Raw genomic sequence first — 19,885 nt, forward strand, 5'->3', positions numbered from 1 at the left:
TGAATGAAGCTTTTTATACACACCTGTCTAACAGAAAGGGATTATACACAAATGAATCTATACTTGGTGTTAGCCTACGTATATCACACTGTGCCACAGTGACCAGTCTGGATTCTGGGAGAGTGAAGATAAGGAATAGGAATACAGGCAGAGAATTGCACTGCATTGTGGTAAAATCTGGATGTTTCCTAAAGGAAACTAGTAACTATCTCAGAGGCACAAGCCAGCCCTTGTGTAGGTCGTGTCTTGCTGCAAACAGACAAAACCCTCTTGTGACATAAATGTCTTGGCAAGGTCACTCAGGAGGGGAAGCCTTGCTAATTTGACTCCCCTTCCATCTAAGGAGAGGGAATTTGGAGCACTCCTGTCCTCTAGATTTGGCTGCTGCTGGTTTTTTTGCTGATTGGTCTGGGTCAGGCTTGTTCCTCCTTCATGGGACCTCCAAGAGAGACATTTAACCAGTGTGCAATTGTGACCAGGCTTCAGCCCTGGGCCAGGAGCTGCTCATCTCCACAGCAGCTTCTCCGAGGTGCTCTGGGGCAGAAACAGGGCTGCACAGAGCAAGGGAGAGCTGGGCCAAGGGTGAAAAGAACCTGCAGTGCTCACTGGATGGAAGGGACAGCTTGTGAAATGAAAAAATCATGTTGTGTTCCCAAAGGGCTCCTGTGATCCTGGGAGTGGTTTAATGAGAGTAAAGGCCCCTCCTGAAGTGGGCAAATTGCTTTGGTCACCCTCTTCTTAAAAGATGCTAATATTTGGAGATGATGAGAGTAGAACAAAAACAATTTCTTAATTTTTTTTTTAAGGCTTTACAGTGTGAGGCTAAAGGAGTTCAGTCTGTGTAAGTTTTTAGAAGAACAGTGTGAGTGGACTTGTGATAACAGTGTAGAAGTACTGCTGAGGAGGGGAGGTGGGAAGGGGTAGGCTGGGTGCTTTTCTGAGAAAAGGATGACAAGAACCAGCACCTGCAGTCTGATAGCACATGAATCAAACTGTAAATGAGGCACACTTTTTAAAGGGATTAGTCACTGGAAAACATGTCCAGGGGTATGGTACATTTTCCATCCCATGAGACCTTCTCATTCCCTCCAACTATCTGCAAGGAGGGTGCAGCCAGGTAGGGGTTTGCCTCCTCTCTTAGGGGACAGGTGACAGGACAAGAGGAAACAGCCTCAAGCTGTGCCAGGGGAGATTTAGGTTGGACATCAGAAAAAATTTCATCACTGAAAGGGTGATCAAGCTTTGGCAGGGGCTGCCCAGGGAGGTGGTGGAGTCACCATCCCTGGAGGTGTTCAGAAAACACCTGGACATGGCACTCAGTGCTCTGGTTTAGCTGACACGGTGTTTGGTCAAAGGTTGGACTTGATCCTGGAGTCTTTTCCAGCCTTAATGACTCTATGGTTCTGTCTTCTAATCAAGAACACATTTTCTGGGACTGAAGGTTCTGTCAAGTATGAGAGTTTTGGACTCAGTCCAAGGATAACGATGCAGTGGCAGTCATTTCTATACAGAATGATCAAATCATTCCTCTTGGCCCTAAATACTAATGAAATTATGACGTGTGGATATTAAATTAAAGACACTATTCTCAAATATGTGCCCAATAAAGATTAAATAGGACTCCATGTTCCAATTTTATATTTGACATTTCCTGACTAGAAGTTTAATTTCTAGAATAACACTAATGTTCTTTAGCACTTATGAACTGTCAACCATCTCTGGTTTAGTGTTGTAGAATCAAGTTTAGTACTTCCCTGCTAGGAAGCATTTTCATGAAATGCAGATTTCTTCATTTCATACAAAGTATAACAATTCAAGTTCTGACTCAGTCATTATGATTACACTGTGTTTGTACAGCACATGGACAGCTTTGTCTCTAGTGATATTTAAAAGGAAAATGAAGTATTTTCATTAAAAAATGAAAAATTTGTGTGTATTTCCATATGATACAGTAGTGCTTATGCTGGAGGATTTTTGATAAATAACCTAGATATATTTAAGCACTTAGATTAACAGATAATAATTTTCAGGTACCTAATTTCATATGCTATTTAATAATTTTTGGATTAGACATTGTTGCAGGAGCGATCAAAGGCTTCTCTTAATATTTCATGTTGATTTTGTTTTATTAGTTGTTAGGAGCTCCAAATAAAATCTTGAGCCACTTTGCCTAAGACCTGTGTAATTACATGCTGGGAAGTGTATATCTTCCCAAAGAAAATATTGTCTAAATAAGCAAGATGTTACTTGTTTTGTGTGTTATCCCCACTTCACATGTGGGAAACAGGGTGAAAAGAGAAGGTGAGGTTCCTGAGGTCACAGAGGCAGCCCCGAGAACTGGACACACTTCCAGAGCCCCCATGTCCATGTTTACCCAGAAGATCATCATCTCCCTATGAATAAGGTCAGGATTGATATTTTTCCAGACTGCAGTAAATGATTTAGGTGTCATACTGACATTTAGAGAAGTTACTGAGGAACTCAAGTGATGCAAATCTTTTATATGGATGACTCTAAGAAAAAAAATTAGTCTTCAGTTTATGCAGTGGTGCTGTCACTGTAAGCAATTTACTACTTGACATAAAGAAGAGTCTCAAACATTGTCTCTAAGATAATGTAATGGCTTTTATATAGGTACAGATTGAGATATTTGAAGTCTCTGATTTTGCTAATGGTGATGTGCCAAAAAATCCCAATATACGTGTCTTAAATACACCAAGGCAGTCATATGAAAAGTCTTCATTCTCCTTTGTAAAAATACTTCTAGGGACTTCTGTGAGAGCTAATGGTTGTTCACATAATTAATACAGAATCCCTAACTTAGACCCACGCAACATCTCCTTTCTAAATACGTTTGTGCTCAACTGAAGTCAGCTTCCCATTTTTATTTGTGGCTTATAGTAAATGCCCTGAGTGCGTTTTGCTCTCAGATTAATAACCCCTTTGTCATCACAAGCCTTCCTGGGGCTACCCATTTGGGATTCTTGTTTTGGTTTGGTTTCTTCCATAAAACAAGGTCAGCAGTGATTCTTTCTAGCACTTGTAAAGAGGGAAGTCTTTACTTAACGGTCTGCCCCCCTTATTCAGATAATTCATTTCGCATTTGGAAACCGGCCTTGTTTTCCGTAAGCGGGGCAGGGGTACGAGCTGGCTGGTGCGAGTGGTGTGGTTGGGGACTTTTCTGGTTGCTGGCTGTTGCATTTGGTGTGGGATCCAGGCGGGTTGGGGTGAGCTGGTTTCGGTTGCTGTCACTGCTCGGGGCTGCCGTCAGAAGGAGAGCGCTGGCAGCGCTCGCTGTTTCCATATCGCGAACCGGGAGCGCAGCAAACGGCGCTGGAGGGCTCCTGAAATGAATGTGTGCAGAGGCCTGGGTTAGCTGCCTCTGCCAGGGCAGGAGGGCTGTCAAGCTGCTGGACACCTCTGTCTGTCTCTCCTGCCTCCACTGCTACTTCTGCGGGGCTCAGGTCAAGCAGCGCTGCCCAACTGCTCCACAGGTAAATCGTGTTCCTTTCTTACTGTAGCGTTTGAAATGCGTGTGCAGAGCCCATCCTCAGGGTGCTGGAGGTTAAGGCACGGGGATTAATACATTGCAGCTTGGGAATTGAGAAAGCCTACTTCTAAACAGCCTAAGGTGCAGGACTTGCTGTCTCATGTCCCCGTGCCAGGTGCCACGACGCCAGTCCTCACCAGGAAGTGCAGAGGGCCATTTCCTGGGCTTGCACAAGTGGACAGTGCTTTGCAGATGTCAGTAGTTGGGCTGAACAAAATAGTCATTCTGCAGAGGAACGAGGCTTGACGCTATCTGAAATGAGAGCTGTGATTTTTAATCTTGAGTAAGCACAGATTTCTCCTTTTTCCTTTGATTTCCCTGTAAATACTGTTGGATTTTTTCCCATTGATGTATCTCTGCAGTGCTTGGGGTGCTTGCTTTTTGGTGACAGTGTCTAGACAGACTTTTAAGATAGGAAAGAGTCCTTTAGAATAAACATTTGAATGTTGGGGCAAATTCCCTAAGGGAGAATTTTAACAGGCTCGTAATGCTAGGGAGTCTACAATCTGCACAGAGGCATTAAGTGGCACTGACCTGGTGTGATACTTTTGGAGGTATCAAAGTGCTGGAAGTGTCCTGAGAATGAATGAGAAGTGTCTCAAACCTCAGGCAGTGGCCTCAAGGCTTGAGGTCCTCAGTTTGGTACATGAGTTTTCTTGGATAGAGACAGTGAGCTGGGCCCCCTGTCCCCTGCCCACTGGGGTTTGGGAGTGGGAGAGGTTCTGAGTGGCTCTGGGGAGCCCCAGCTCCCACTCCAGCACTGCTCTGTGTCAGATTCCCAGGGCAGGGAACTTCAGCTCTTAGCTTTGGGCCAGACTAGTCCCAGAAGCCTTCAGCTTCCTGGGGAAAGAGGGTGAGGGTGTGTTTTGCTGCTCAGCAGGATGTGGCTGATCCTGAGCTGTATTTCTTCAGTTGTGAGGGCCTCTCCTTTGTGCTCCTGAGCACGAGACAAGGGGGAGGCTGCTGGTGCCTTCCTCTAATGATGCCTTGCTGGGGGTTCTTAGGGTCACTCTACAAATAGGGATGACTCAGTCCCTCCACCCCAGGTTGAGGGAAGTGTTAATACTTCAGTTTTATTCCATAACCTTCTAGACAGAAAACATGAAGTTAGAAAGATTGTATGACTTGCCCAAGTCCAGAGTCAGGAACAGATTCCAGGTCTCTCTTCCTCGCTGGTCTTGGTATCCAGCAGTGCTTTTCCATGACTTCCTGGGGTGGTAACTGCCTCCTTGCTTTGCTGGCTCTGACCGTAAGAAGCCTGGGGCTTTGGCAGGGCTTGGAAGCTGATGACACTGAGGTAGGATTGAGGTTGAGCCCTTGAAATCTGTGGCAACCTTCAGGGAAAGTCCTGCATATGCAGATGTGAACAGGACCTCAGTGCAGCTGGCACTGCACGTGTGGCCTGATTCATTCTACAGGCAAGTGCAAAGCCCCATCTTCCTAAGGAAGAAATGGGATTTTAGGCTAGCTACAGAGCAGAGCCATGGTGGTATTCCTGTAACTAGTTGTTGTATGGATTAGGATGGGCAGGGTTGCTCAGATATCTGGACAGAGAGGAATAAGTTGGCAGGCACTGCATCAAGCAAGGTTTGTTCAAGAGAGCTCTTGCAGTACCTTGGTGTTATGCTGACCCTGGGCAGTCAGGAGCTGGGAAATAGGAAACCGAGACTGTTCATGGCCACAGTGTTGCTTGAAACTCAGTGATCAACAACCCTTCTCCCATGCAGCTGTGCATATCCCTAATGTTAAAAAAAGCTTCTGGCACTGTTTCTTAGTCAAGAGGTCTTTAGTCTGTAAGCTCCTGTCCCAGCCATCAGCACTTACCTGCCTTGCAGTCTCTCAGGAAAGGCCCAGATGGGATGGCCTGTGCCTGCCTCACTGGGGTTCTGTCCCCTCAGCCCCATCCCCAGCACAGCTCAGCAGTCAGGGAGCTACCCACCATTTTGTGCACAGAGAACTGAAACACTTGAGGGCACCTTCATTGGGGTTGCACAGAGAGGCCTAAAACAAAGTTGGAAATGTAACTGTTGGTAGAGATACAGAAGTTCCCGTTCAGACCTTGAGCGGGTCCCTCGCACTGAGTGGAAACACAGAAACCCATATGATCCCTGGATTTTTTTGTGCTCCATAAGCTTAGTTTCTGTCTTCTGACCCGGGCATTTTATCAGTCCAAATATGCTGGAGGTGCTGGAATAGCTTGCTGGTTGAATCACTTTGGAGGCTGATGCTATTAATGTTGCACAAGAACTAGATTTTGCCCACTGAACTGTTGCTTAGCCCATGTTTCTCAGGTATGCAAGAGGTTAAGTTAGTCAAACTGTCCTCACTGAAAAGCGTTTTGAGAGTCAGGATCCTTGGAAGTGTTGAGTTCCCATTGGAAAGAGTGTAAATAACAATCAAAATGATCACATCCAAGAAACAAACAGGCTGGCTTGTTCAGCCAGGCAAGGTGAGGGTGATCAGCTTGATGTATTTATCTGGTAGAGTGGGTTGAAAAACGGAGGAGAGAGGAACATTGCTGCTGAAGGGCTCTGGTGTGATGCAAGAACGAGTGACAATAAATTGCTCATTAAGAAAAAAAAACCCAGCAGGCAATGAACTAGGAGACTTTTAAGCATGAGATCAAAGAAGCCTTAGACTTAGCCACTCAGAGCAGTCAGGGAAATCACCTAGAAATGTTAGTTCTGGTTTTGAGAAGTGATTTATGAGACTATGGCAGTTAACCTGCTGTTGCCACAAGCTTGATTTAGTAGCCTGTAAGTTCCTCATTTTGCAGAAAAATCTGGCAGAAGAGGCACATCTGCCAGTGTTACTGCCTCTGCTCTTTCCCAAGGGAGCTGTTCCAGGTCCTGGCTATCCTGCTTTTCTGCTGGAACAGTCCATGGGGAACTGCAACAAGCTGTGCTATTTCTTGATCTGTGGCAAGATCTGAAAAGAACTGAGCATTTGATTTCTCAGAAGGTGAAAGTAATTTCTCATAATGCGAGAGCAGCTCGTTATTGCTGCAGTTATTGGAATGAGGAGTTTCTCTCTGCCTGGCTTCCTTGGTCCTCCTCTTTAGATGTCTTGACTAACAGAGTCTTTTATCCTCCTCTGCTTGATGCAGGGCTTGGGCCAGATTTTTCCCTCCCTCTTTTACCAGAGGGAGTGAAGAGTGACCCATGTTCATGTCAGTGAAGTTAGCCTGGGTTTGCTTTGTCACATGTGACAGCAGCACAGTGGTGTGTGCTGCTAAGGGGGAGTTGTGCTTGGTACATAGCTTTGCCTGTTATTATAGAGACAGTGACAGCGTTAAGGCTGTAATGAAGGGTCTCCTATAATCACACTCCTATTATCCTTTGGAAAAGGCTTTGTGAGCCTTTATTTTGTATGTGAGCACTGCAGCCAGAGAGTTGTTTTCTGGCAGTGTTGCTGTGAATCTTGCACGTGGTTTGGGGGTTTTAGTAGGATGTCTCAAGCATCCACACTGTGTTTCTCCTGAGGATATAGCCTAAAATTTAGCCTCCCTGAGGAAACAAACAGGGAGGGGTTCTGCCATTTAATATACCTGCCCGAGTCAGCAGGCTCATCCCCAAGGCTTCCTCTGTAACCTGTGGGAAGGGAAAAGTCCCTAGAGAAATTGTTCAATACTCTGTATTAGGCTGCAACTCCATAGCCCCCAGGAGAAGCCTTGCTTTCCTGAGAATTTGTTTTGGTAGAGAAACTGGCTTTGTACAACTGAGCACCTCAATCCAGATGTGAGGCCTTGTGACTGCGAGGATCCCCTGTCCTCTGCCAGGTCCCTGGGAATGCATCTGGGACGTGAGGTGTTTTCTTTTAGGTGATGTCTCTGCAACACAGAGGCCTCAATACTGCTGGAAACACGCAATGCCACACCTGCCCCATTTGCAAAGCTGTGTATGTGGCTGGCATAATGGTGATTTAAGGCCCACAAATAGATAGGCTTTTTAGATCTTGTACCCTTGTGGACAGTCTGTAGGCCTGAGATTCAGCCCTGCTGGCTCCAATGCCAGCAGGGAGTGCAGTGACCCTGGAAGGTATATGTGGGTTTTGGTACACAGTGGGGTTTTATATGTATATGGAAAGCTGTTGTTGAGAAATTTGGAGTCGAATTGCAGTGGGTGCTTTTGCTTTGTCTGCATCTTGCATTGAGTCATGTGAAGCTTATGAAGGCCCTAAGGGCTGGTGCTTTTGTAGCTTTGCTTGTGTGTTTTTGTTTTCACACGAGGCTTCGAGAAGTGTGTGCCTTTGGTGGGTGATGAGAAGGTGGAAGAGATGTACAAAGACACTGCTATCTCCTGGCAATCTCTGCATTTGTCTGCAGCCCTGCCTGCAGAAAGCTTGCCAGATACACTCTACAATGTCTGTCATGTATCAGCCTAGCAAGGCTTAGCAAGCAGTCATTGGGCAAGAACTGACTTTCTTTGCATCAGGGGAAAAATGAATTCTGTACACTGTGGTTGCTCCCACTCCAATACTGACGTGCAAAATTTGGATTCAATGCAGGTTTCAGTTACAGGGAACTCGTGAGAGAGGTTGTGTCAATAAGAGCAGTGGCTTCAGGGTCTGTAGTGACTGTGAACATTGTGTTGGAACAGGGAGTGAAAGTTGGGAGTTGTCTTGCAGCCTCTGTCAGTGACATTGTCAGATTCTGCATGTCCAGCCTGTGGTGACCAAGCAAAAAGTGCAATCTGAGACTGAAAAACAGAATGCAAATACTTAACTCCACCCTCCTGTCAGCACAGCCTGCCCCGGATAAGCAGCTGTCAGCTCTTCCCAGGGACCTGGCTTGGACAGCACTTTCACTCTGGTCCGTTCTCATGGCCATGTCTGTTCCTTTTCCATGGGTGGCTGAGGGAAGGCTCAGGCTCCAGAGGCTTCAAGCCACCTTTGCAGCACTCTGGGCTGATCCAGCACCAGATGTGTGCAGCATGAGCTGGGGCTGGCTCAGAACTGCCTCTGGGAAGAGGGACTAAGGCTTCTCTGGGGCAGTCCAGAGGCTGTGCACCTCAGTGACTCTGCTGCCTCAGCTGGCCCCAAATGCCAGCACCAGCCTGTCTGAGCCCCAGTTCTGACCAGTAAAGGCAGGCACAGGGAACAGTGGCTGGCCAGAGGGCAGTGCATTTGTTGTCCTCTTCAGTTAAGGCCCTCTCATCTTTGGAACTTGAACATCTGATCAAACTACAAAGCTCTGGTTACAGTCTGTAAAAGCACAGCTCTTCTCTAAAAGAGACTGCAAGTGTTTCATGCTTATCTCTCAGGGATGTGGTGGCAACTGTGAGTGCCTTGCAAGTACAAAGAAACTATTTTTTCCCTAACTGTCTCCCCTCCAGATGCAGCCTGAACTCGGAGACCTTCACTGTAGTCTTTCCATCGCCCTCTGATCAGAGGGTTTGATAGAAAAGCCGAGTGTGCAGCAGCACCTGTAAGCTGGGGCCCAGCAGTGGGCACAAAGGGGCATCCAGGGAGTTCACTAGGCAGGGCTGCTCATGCATGAACTGGAACTGAACCCAGCTGCTGCCCTCCAGCAGTATTTTGAAGAAAAAATTCACACTTGTACGTGATGCAGCTGTGCCCTTGCTTGCAGGACTGCCTTTGCTGCCCCAGGTAGAGCTGCCAGAGGGACCTGGGGACACAGCAGTGCTCAAGGCCCATGGGACAAAGAGCTCTTTGAGCTTTGCTGTTGGTACCTTTCACTTAGCAGGTGGAAAAGGAGAAATAAAACAGGTAAAGCGAAGAGCTGCAAAAAACCATTTCTCAGGTGGAGGTAGAAGAGCTTCTACAGTCAAGGGAGGTTATGCCTGCAGTGTCTAGGTGAGAAGGGGAAGGCGATGGCTTTGCAGGGAAGGTGGAAGTGCAGGGTTCATTTATATGCTCCTGCCTTCCTAAGCATTAAATGGAGCTGCTTTCTCCACTATACTATTCTTAGCTATTTATTTTGTGGTAAGAACACTGATGAATGAGGACTCAGCTACCTTTGTCCAGCCTCCTCATCCCCTCTCATCTTCTTGAGCCCTCCCTCCTGTGCAAGAAGGAAAGGAGAGCCAAGATCTGGGGGTGCTGCAAATGCCTTTTCCAAGCAGATCAGCAAACTGGGAGCTGAACTCAGAGCCCTGTGTAGGCTTTGATTCACACCCAAGCAGGACCAATAACCCCCACCTCTCATAGTGTGCCTGGAATTCAGGTGTCTGCTGAGGTTCTGGTCGAGGTCACATCCTTCTTCCTGACTCAGGATGTGAGAGTGTCAAGGCTCACAGACTGGCACCTTCTCTGGCAGACATGCCAGAGGAGAAATCTCAAGCAGAAGCAAGGAAAGTCACTGGTTTCCTGTGTACCCTTAACAGCTCATGATCGTGGTTATTTCTGAGAGCATGCAGGTTGGATCAGGGCTCATTCCGACCACAGCAGGCACTAGAGCTTGGGGACAGGGAGGAGTCTGACTGACAATCCTGCTGATAAACTTTCAGCAGATAACCTAGTGCTCAGGACCCAAGCAAAATCCAAATCTGGGGGACTTGTGTTATATAGGAAACACTGAGCCTCATGTAGGACCAGAGGCTGAGTGCTCTGAATGGGGCCAGGCATCTCTCCAGACAGTACCTGTTCAGTCAGTGATTAGGAACAAACTCTTGAGGGGCAGCTCCAGAGCCTGACTTCTTAGAGTTTGTACCCTGATATGTGTTCTCTCAAGCATCCTCATGTAAGGCTCTCTGCTGTGGACTTTGGTCCCAGGATTAGCTTTGCTATCTGATGATATGGGAGCTCTGAATGAAGCTTTGCTCTTGAATGGTGCATTTAGAACTCGCCACCACCACTTTATCTCCCACCTCCTTCCTCTTCAGGCAGAGGAAGCCTCCAAAGAGTGGAGTTCAGAGAGCTGTAGACACTGATTTTGTTGGTTCAGATGAAACTGGCCAAGGAGGGCAAAGGTAGGTGCCAGTAGCAGCATGTTCTGTGCCTGGAGCAATCAGCTCCTGTGGCCAAAAGCCTCAGAAAGCTGAGGAATATGCCAGGTGAGAGAATGGTTCTGAAATGTTTATAAAGCACAGTTGTTCTTCTAACAGTCTGCTGGGTCCCAGACTCTTCCAGCTGATAAAAACAATAGCAAGCTGTCATGCCTAGTTCTCTCTCACCACTTCAGCCATGCAGGTAGAGGAGAATCTGTAACAAGGTAGGGAAAAAAGGACACTATTTTATTTTTCTATGGACTGGGAAAGAAACCTGTTGGATTTTAATCTGCAGACTGTGAGAAGTGCCAACATGAGCAACGAGAGGCCAGAAAACCCTGTCTCATCTGCACCAACAGAGGGCCAGAAGAAAAAGAGAGGAAGACCAAGGAAGCAGCCACAGGTGAGGGCACATCATCTGAAAAGGCTGCCTGGGGATGCTCTGGCATTAGCCTGGTGGGATTTGCAGGCAGCCCTGGGAAGCAGCTCACTAACAAAAACCAAAGAGTTCTGTGGTAAATGTTATTGCTGCTCAGGACAGCAGCAGGATGTGCACCCTGGGGACTCTCAGTCACTGCCCCAGCTGTGCCTCAGGCATGGCAGGCTGGGACAGTTCAGGCCAGGGACCTTGTGAGGGGAGCTGACCAGCTCTCTGTTCTGAGACTGGGCTCTGTGCTGTTCTGGACATTTGTAGGTCCCCCTCTGTTTCCACACCGCTAGTAAGACAGAACAGAGGAGGCCTCATTCCAGGAACCTTGGCCAGGGTTCTTGGAACTTGCTCATTTCCCCAGCCCAAAAGACAAAGGGGTAGGAGTACTGCTGGCCATCTTCTAATGCACCTCACAGCTGGAAAAGCAGAGACAACCAGCTGTTTAGTGATCTGGGTGCTATTATTGGGGTCCAAGACACATCAGAATGAGAAGCTGTAAGTTGTTCAGGGATCATCCTGCTTAAATGGCTTTCTCCTTTTATCCCAGGAGGATACTGTGGAACAGCCATCAGAGACAAAACCACGAGGAAGGCCAAAAGGAAGCAAGAAAAAGACTACTGTAACTGAGGAAACTGTAAGAGTAAATGGCTTATGTTCTTTTATGGAGAGAGAGAGAAGCTGGCTGTCCCTCTGGAAGCATTGCTAGAGGGACAAGCAGGGAGGTTTCTCTTTGCTTAAAGATATAGTGAAAGTTGCCCCTAATTCAGCTCAGCTTTAATTGCCACCGTTGGACAAACCAGTTATTGTGGTTTTAGTCCTAACTCACCTCCCAACTCTCCTGTGTTGCCACTTGCAGCAGCTTCCTTCCAGCATTTCTCCTCCACCACTGCCAAATAATCACAACCAGCATAGTCTGGCAGGCGTTTCCTCCTCAACTGTCCTCAGCTTTTGCTTTTTCTGCTACTTGTGAGACAAGACCTTTTATAATAAAAGTCACCTTGGCCAAGCTCAGCACATTAGTCACAGTGCCCAGCAAATACGAGAACTGAAAATATTTCCCCCCCCTTTGTTTTCAATAAAGGCAGAACCTTCTGGTGAGAAAAGGCGCAGAGGGAGACCCCGCAAGTGGGTGAGTGTGGTGTTCAGTCCTTTTTCCCTTCTCCGGTCACAGATCCTGGGGAACTTCCAGTTGTTTTTGCTCTTCTCAGCCTCTCTCTCTGCCACAACATTCTGTCAGCCTTGGTGGCCTGGAAATCATTAGGGAAGCCCTGACTGCCTTCCTGATCTCCTTTAGGATTCAGCTCCCGAAGAATTCTGAGAGCCCAGGAGAGCTGCTGTGCTTAATTCGAGACATACTAGACTTCCAGAGTACTTTCCCAGGCTTGGAATGTTAGACCAGAGATTCCATCCTTTCTCAGATTGAGGGGTTGTCTTCCCAGGAGACTTGGAAGACTAAAGTGTTTGCTTAGCAAGTCGGTTTGTCTCAAAAGAAGAAACTTAAAATTAAGTTAAAAGAGAAATTTGATGAATATGGAAACTTTTGAGTCCTGCCAGCAGGAGGCTCTTTTATGCAGCAAACAAAGGATCAGTAAGAATCAGTAGCTGAAAATAAAACATTCCAGGTGTGAAAACAGGATGAAAGCTTCTAATCAATAAGGACATTGAGTCCTGTTATCTGTCATTAGGAGTGATTAAAAACCCCACAACAGCCACAAACCATTATCTAGCGTGTATCACAAAAATTGCTAGACTCAAACCCAAACCTAAGCCCATTTTTGTTGTCTTATTTAAATACACTGAGTAAGGAAATTTGGTGTGTTACCAGCGCTTAAATCAGCAAGATTTTCAAGTCATAATCCTCAAGCTCTGTGGAAAAGCATCAGAGGCAGAAATGGCTGTGACTTAGAGACCAAAACCTTACCCAGGGAGTTCTGCTGGTGTCATCCATGGACTGGCAAATCTCAACGACAAGCAGGACGATCTAGAATTTTTAGTTTCAAAGCAAATCATTCTGACTTTGGTTAGTGAAGCATTCTGATGTTTCAGTTCAAAATTAAACAGCTGAAGAGTTTTCTGGGGTGAGGCAAAACCAAAGCAGAAGAAAAAGAACAACCATTTGGTTTTTAATCATTGGTAGAAAAAATGTTGGTCAGGACAGGGAAATATCCTGAAACAATGAAAGTATTCTCGAGGATGAAAAAATTTCTCCACAGCTGCATAATGGACAGATTTTTTTCCAAGTGTTGGGCCAAGGCTGGTAATATGGTGGTTTATTATGGATTCTGACAGGGATTCAGAGACACTTGTGAATGTGTGTGGACACTACATGTGCTCTTGCCTATGTTTGGATGTAGGAATTGGCAAATGGATGTGCTGTCAGGGCTGAACAGTCTTATTTAAATAACACTGATCAAAGGCTTTTGTATTGTGTATTTGCAATTTTCTCTCTCTCTACCTAACTTTATGTGGGGAGTTTGTTTATTTTTGGTGTTTTTTCTTTGTAGCCTCAAGCGGTGGTCAAAGAAGGAGAGTCTCAGGAAGGAGATCCTCAGGGAGGCGGCGACTCGAATTTGAACTCTGCACCAGCCACCCAAGGTTTGAAATTAGATAGTCATAATTACACGAGACTAAACTGTGCAAACCATGCACGTACCCCCAAAGCTCTGGCACTGGCTGCAGTCATTCTGGTAAATCCTGCAAACAGGAGGATTTGGAAGGCTTCCAGGCACATTACAACAGCAGGGGTAGCACATTCCTTCCATCTAATTCAGTTGTGACTACTTCAGCAGAAGTGGAGGCAGAAAAGAGAAATGGGAGGAGAATCTATATGTTTATTTTTCCAAGAAGTCACATATCTGAGGTTCTGGCCACTGTTAAAGGTGGCTCAGTGAGGTTGTGTGGCTGTGTTATGTGCAAAGTGAAAATAGTCTATCATGAATATCTTGCCTTACTTGGGAAAAAGAGAGTAGATGATCCCTTGGTGTTTGGGACATGATAGCATTCTGGATTAACTCCAGCATGCCTCCATGATGGTCCTGCTCTCTCTTTCCTGGCTTGTCCTCTGCACTAGCAGAGGTGCATCAGCAGCACAGAGAACGACGGCACTGACCAGTTTAAGTTATCTAAGCTTCTCTGAGGTGAGATCCCAGATAACTGTTATCCCTGCTGTAGGAATGTACAGTTGCACCACCCAGAGCCCCAGCCTCACCTCAGCCCTGGGGAAGTACAACTCCAAGTCCAGCCTGGACCGTTCAGGGCCGTTTCTGAGGTAGATTGCCAGAAAACTTGTGTGTGGCTGAGTCCCACCTTCAGTGAGCCTTGTAGGAAGCCATTCATTGAATGTTCTCTGAGTGGGAGGGGGGAGGGAGCAGCAGCCCAGGGGAGGCAGATGGCCTTGGTGTGCCATGTGGCCCCGCTGCCGTTAGCGCTGAGCGTGCGAAGCGAGCGAACAGACACCGGGCAGCCAAACCCAACCTCAGGTTCTTAGAAAGTCCCTGGAAATGCCACATGATTGAATGCCAGGGGAGTTAACCTCAGTTGCTCAATTCAGTTTCCTCTGGGGCTCCTGCTCCCGTATCACTTCCTGCCACGGAGCCGGGCGGTGACATCAGCGGAGCCGCAGGCTGGCGGGTGATGAGCTCACCTCCGGCCCCTCTGAGCATCGCCCCAAACCACAGCCACTGGGGGGACTTTCTTCTTCCTGTCAGTTCGAGTGGGACCAGGAGCAGTGACAGGAGGAATCTGTTTCCCTCCTGCTGCAGTGAGGTAGCAGCAGATGTGCCAGGATGGGCGGATGCTGCGGTCGGCGGGAGACAGTCGTGCAGCACATGGTAGTGCAGCCCAGAGTCCTGGGTAAGCTCAGTGCTGGGGGTGGAGAAGGTGTGCAGCTGGGGAAGGTGTGCACTTCTGTAGGAAAACAACCAGCTAGAAAATCAGTGGGAATGAGCATGTGGAGTATGAAACCTGGCAATCCTCTGGAAAACTTCTCAGTGGTTGTTACTTGCTCAGGAGCTTGAGATGGAGTGGTAATCCTGGCTTAAAACTTCTGACTAAAGGGGAAGCTTGCTGTTCTGACTTACTGGAAGCTATAGATACTGGGGCTTGTTTGCAAGCACAATGCAGCTGTAGCAGCTTCCAGACAGGCAGTTTCTGGATTAACCCATTCTGTGGGTCTGGGTTTAACGAAGATGTTACATGCCTGCAAGTTTTTGTGCTACTTGTGCAGGAGGCTGCAGCTCTGAAACTTGTTACCAGGAGTCTGTGTTCACTTAATGATCTTCTGCCACAGCCAGAGCTTTGGTCATTGAGGGTTTTGTTGGTTTGCTTTTTCCTTCCAGGTGAGGGTTTTTGAGGTGCTGCACTAGGGAGGGCAGGGGAGCATCCACGGGCTTGCCCATCCTGCAGGTTGTACACTGAACAGCCCTGAGTGGGAAGGAGATCTGCCCTGGGCTTCGTGTCTGCAGCATTGAGATCAATTACTGAAATAAACAGTGGCTGACTGACTGCCTTTCAGACAGTCTGGTATGGGGAAAATCAAGAAATAAGAAGAGCTGAATTAGAAATATGCAAGATTTGCAAGCCTGCCATGGGGCAGAGAGCTGTTTTAAAGCTAGCTGTATTTTTTGCCATGGCTGGGGGTTCTAGCTCTGTTTTTTCCAAGGCATTGGTTATGGGTGACTCCAAGTTATCCAGGAGCAGGCAGGAGTTTGTTAATGGATCAGGCTCTGTTGTGTTGCTACCTGCAGATGCTGCCAATCACAACTGTGGTGTTCATGTTTTCTGTTTGTCTGAGTCAAGAAGCATTTGTCTTCTTTTCCACGAGTACCACTGCCAAAGGATTGATGAACCTCATTTCACAGCCTCGTAAGCCAAAAAAAAGCAGCTGTGGTTTTTCCCAATAACTGTGCTTGGCTAAAAGAGTATAGGTGTGAGAGGGAAAGAATTTGCTTTATGGCAGAATTTCCAAGACCCAGTACAAAGCCGGAAGCAGCCTCAGGATCTTGCTCCTTTTCGTCCGTCTTTGCTTCCCTGTGTTCTCCTCCGTGCACTTGAGATGGAGCAGCTGCAAACTTCTGTGTCTCTTTGTTCCCTCTGCTGCCCCAGTGGTCCCCTCAGCTCTCCTGAAAGCCAGGGCTTACTCACAGGTCACAGCAAGCCTGCGTAGCCAGAAACATTCCCCACTCGCACAGTTTTCAGCCCTTCTGTGCCTCTGCTTTCCTGGTGTTTGATGTTGGGTGGGGCACTTCTGGTACTTTGTGTCCAATGAGGATCCAGGGAAATACAAAGCTGCTCTCAGCAGAGGTTGATCATGAGTTTGCACAACAGAAAGCAGACATTTTCACACAGACTGTCACTTCTGGGTTCTCAGTAGCCTCATGCTGAGCCCTGCTGCCAGGGAAGCCATTTGTGTCAGGAGCCTTGAACTGATACAAGAGCAAAGGGAATGTTGTTTTGAAGACCTTTGGTTGTTTGGGAGTGGATTCTTGTCACCTTTTAACCTTGCACTGGCTCTGTAAGGGGCACTTGGGCAGCAAGGCTCCTGGACCCAGAGCTCTAACCCTCTCTCTCCCATGATCTTTCCCTTTAGGCATCACTGCAAAACGTGGTTCCAGGCCTGGCAAAACTGCTGGTTTTAAGAGACCTCAGAGTACCATCCCTGCCACAGCTCAGTAGTGCCACCTGTTCATGTCTTACTGAAGCCAGAGAACTGGAAAGCAAACAGGATTTTTAATGTTGTATTTCAGATTTTTCCTTTGTGATAATTTTGGCCAAGCTCTCTCTCCTGTTGTCCGCTGGCTTGCTTACCCCAAACACCCAAACAGGGATTTAGGGGGAGAAACAGCAAATGCCTTGTTGGAGAGATGCCTTTCACAGTTTGTAGTGTACCTTTTATGAGGATATTAATGTTTCTTAAAAAATACTTGGATAACCTGGTGCCTTACCCTGCCACAGACTGCAGTAGTTCATCAGAAAGGTGATGTTGACTCAGCAGTGCAGATACAGGAAGGGAAATCTATTCACACAGCTAATTGCTCAACTTGTATATCATCCCACCTCTGGCAGACTGATGGAGCAGTGCCAAGAGTTACATTTTGCTCAGTTGCCCATAGGGGTTGCATCTTGAAGACAGCCTTTGAGTCCTTTCTTGGCTATATCAGAAAGAAAAACCTTCATGCCATTTCCAGTGCTGTTGCTCCAGTGGTCAGTAACTTGGATGCTTCAGGGCAAAACTCACACCCCGATGTCTTGTGGGATTGATTCTGAAATTTGTATCTCAACATGATCAGCTCAGGGCCATCTCTTATAACTTGCTTTTGGCCTGGTGGTGCCCCCCCCCCGCCCCCGCCGAATTTGATAGCAACTCCGAGTGCACAACAGTGCTTACAAGCTTAGTCCCAGCCACTGGATTTCATCCCTTCAAAGGAGTGTCTGTAAAGAATCAGTTACACAGAAGTTACTTCCTTGCAGAGCCTCGGGATTCAATTTAAATTAGCTCTGTCTTCAGTCCATAGCGTGAGTGTGGGGGGTCCTCTAGTGTCAGCCATGCAAATAAAACCTTGTGATAGCTTGGCTTTGGGAGGCAGCAGTAGCCAGGCAGTTTGAGTGTGGTGCTGGCTGCTCTCAGTCTCACACTGTTTGCAGATTTGTGCTTTTGGTGTCAGAGCTGAACTTGTTAAATTCTTAGGAGTTGAGGGTATTTCCAGTATCCAGTTGCAAACAGTGAAATCCCGGTGGTATTTTCCGTCTCTCTGCCTGCCTATTAAAGGGACAAAGTGGGTATTTCAATTATCTCTGACAGGATGTAAAATTGGCTAGCTTTACAGTGTTAAATATTTAAACAGAACATAATTGGCTTTAAATTTATGGTGGTGTATAGCAGAAACCCATGAAATGGCAGTATATATTGAGCTCATTTATTATCCTTTCATCAGAGTTCTGTTCCCTTGGCAAGTATTTATTTAACACAAGAAAATGTATGCAGAATTAAGAGGAAGGGCTGATTAAGAAATAAGAGGGAGGAAAAGTGCCTTTTTTTTTTTTCCTAGGTCATTTTGTTCAGTCCATCCAGTTTAGCAATGATGAGAGTCCTGATCCCATTAATTCTGCTTAGTAGTGATCAGAGTCCTGGTCCTATCTCTGTGAGCTTGGTGGTCACAGCAGAAAACTGCATCAGGGATAACTTTTGTGCCTGTGCTACCAAATAGCAAAGAAATCAAGGACTAACTGGATTAGATCACAGGGACTGACCTAAATCCTGTGCTGTAGGATAAGCTCTGCTGCCAGATGTGGGAAGAGTTTGACTCCTGCTGTGTGGATAAATCCAGGTGGGACATGACACATGTAAATCTGTAACTGTTGATGTTTACACGAGAAGATGCAACTGATGTTTCCCTGAAATCGGGTGAGGGAGCTGCTGCTCTTCAGTGGACACAGAGTTCAGCTGCTGTTCCTGTCTGCATTCAAAAGCCACTCCAGTGGCAGACCAAAATATTTTACCAACTTCTGTACCTGATTTTTCAGGTGAATTGGCAGGTTCAGTACTTTGCTTGCAAGGCTGTACTGCCTGTTTAATTAACCACTGTTACCTGAGAGCAACACCTGTCACAGTGTGAGACTGGAGCTTCTCCTACATGGATTGGGGATTACATCTGTGAGAGACTTGAGCTTTTCCTGTGCCATCAGTCAGACCTTTCTCAGCTGGTGGAATGGAATAGGGGTGGAAACTGCCTTGGCTAGACAGTAAATCCATCTTCTTTAGGTCAGCAGTATTCCTCTGGGAATGCATACAAAGTACTTGTCTTAAAATGTTTGATAAAAATCTAGTCTTTGCTACCTCTTAATACTCTGTTGGAAAGCCACAGTAGAAAACATGTCTCCATAAAAATGCAGGTGCTTGAGGAGAAGAAGCATAATTCCTGTTAGGAGCTACTGTGTGTAGTTGAAATCCCAATCCATAGCTTCAGCTGCCATGTTTATGCAGACTTAGAACAGAAGCAAATGCCTATGAAAGGTGGGCAGAATTCCAGCCATCTTCAGAGAGCTAGGATCTCACACTGGATTACTTGGATTGTCTTTTTTGAAATGTTAATCACTTCTTATTTTTCATATTGTTAGTTACCTTTTCTGTGTAGCCAAATCCTACCTCTAAGCAAATGCATTTCAAGTGGTTTTTAAACTCAGGCAGTTTTAGTCTCACTTGGCCAAAACTAAGAGGTCATTACAGTTGGTCAAAACACAGAAGATAAATGAGGTTTGTTATCTAGCAATGTTGGGAAGTTTCTCATAAATGGTTTTGGTGAAGGCATAAAGAGCGTTGGCAACTTGAAAATTAGCCTTGAAGTTTGTTTGAAATAAAGGTGTGAAACACAAGCCCCTTGGACTTCTGCTTTGCCTTCTCCTTCTGCAACACCCTCAGCACATATGCACATCACCAGACAAGGTGAGTGGCTCTTGATCAGAACTGGAGTGTAGGGGGTTATAAAACAAGATTTGGTCATTCAGGAGCACCCACAGATCGATGTGAAAACAAGAAATGAGCATGAGGAATCAGACATGGAGGGGAACAGAAAAGCCCCTATGGCCCAAATGTGGGTACCTAATTCCATCCTCTTGTCTATCTTGGAGGTTTGATTGGAACACAAGCCAATTCTGCTTCCTGTGCACATCCAGAAGGCTCCACAGTCAAGTCCATTTCCCCCCCACATTGTTCTGTGGGCTATACAGGTATTTAGCTTTTCATACAATTAATTCTGTTGCTTCTTCAGTTAATCTGACAGCTCTGCTAACTAGTGCCCAGCCTGGGGGCTGTTGGCCAGAAGGTGAGGCAGCAGCAAATCCAAAACACACCGACAGTTGTGTTTTAGTGCCATCATGGAGCTCCTGCTGCTGCCAGCCCTGCTCACCCCAGTGCTGATGAACCCCTAGTTTGTGCAGGAGTTCAGCTGGGTAATGGGTAAT

General features: G+C 46.6%; 1 protein-coding gene across 1 annotated transcript; it reads left to right on the plus strand.

Annotated features, from left to right (window-relative positions):
- Positions 1–2,318: 2,318 nt before the first annotated feature.
- LOC113997555 (high mobility group protein HMGI-C-like) lies at positions 2,319–19,297 on the plus strand. The gene is made up of 6 exons (XM_039390428.1): positions 2,319–2,404; positions 10,793–10,900; positions 11,475–11,561; positions 12,009–12,056; positions 13,432–13,522; positions 16,515–19,297. Exons 1-6 carry the CDS (start codon positions 2,396–2,398, stop codon positions 16,598–16,600), a joined length of 429 nt encoding a protein of 142 aa, XP_039246362.1. The 5' UTR covers positions 2,319–2,395; the 3' UTR covers positions 16,601–19,297.
- Positions 19,298–19,885: the final 588 nt, after the last annotated feature.

Source organism: Pipra filicauda, unplaced genomic scaffold (genome assembly GCF_003945595.2).
Source record: "Pipra filicauda isolate LSUMZ 115617 unplaced genomic scaffold, ASM394559v2 scaffold102_size2360937_pilon, whole genome shotgun sequence".
Taxonomy (NCBI): domain Eukaryota; kingdom Metazoa; phylum Chordata; class Aves; order Passeriformes; family Pipridae; genus Pipra; species Pipra filicauda.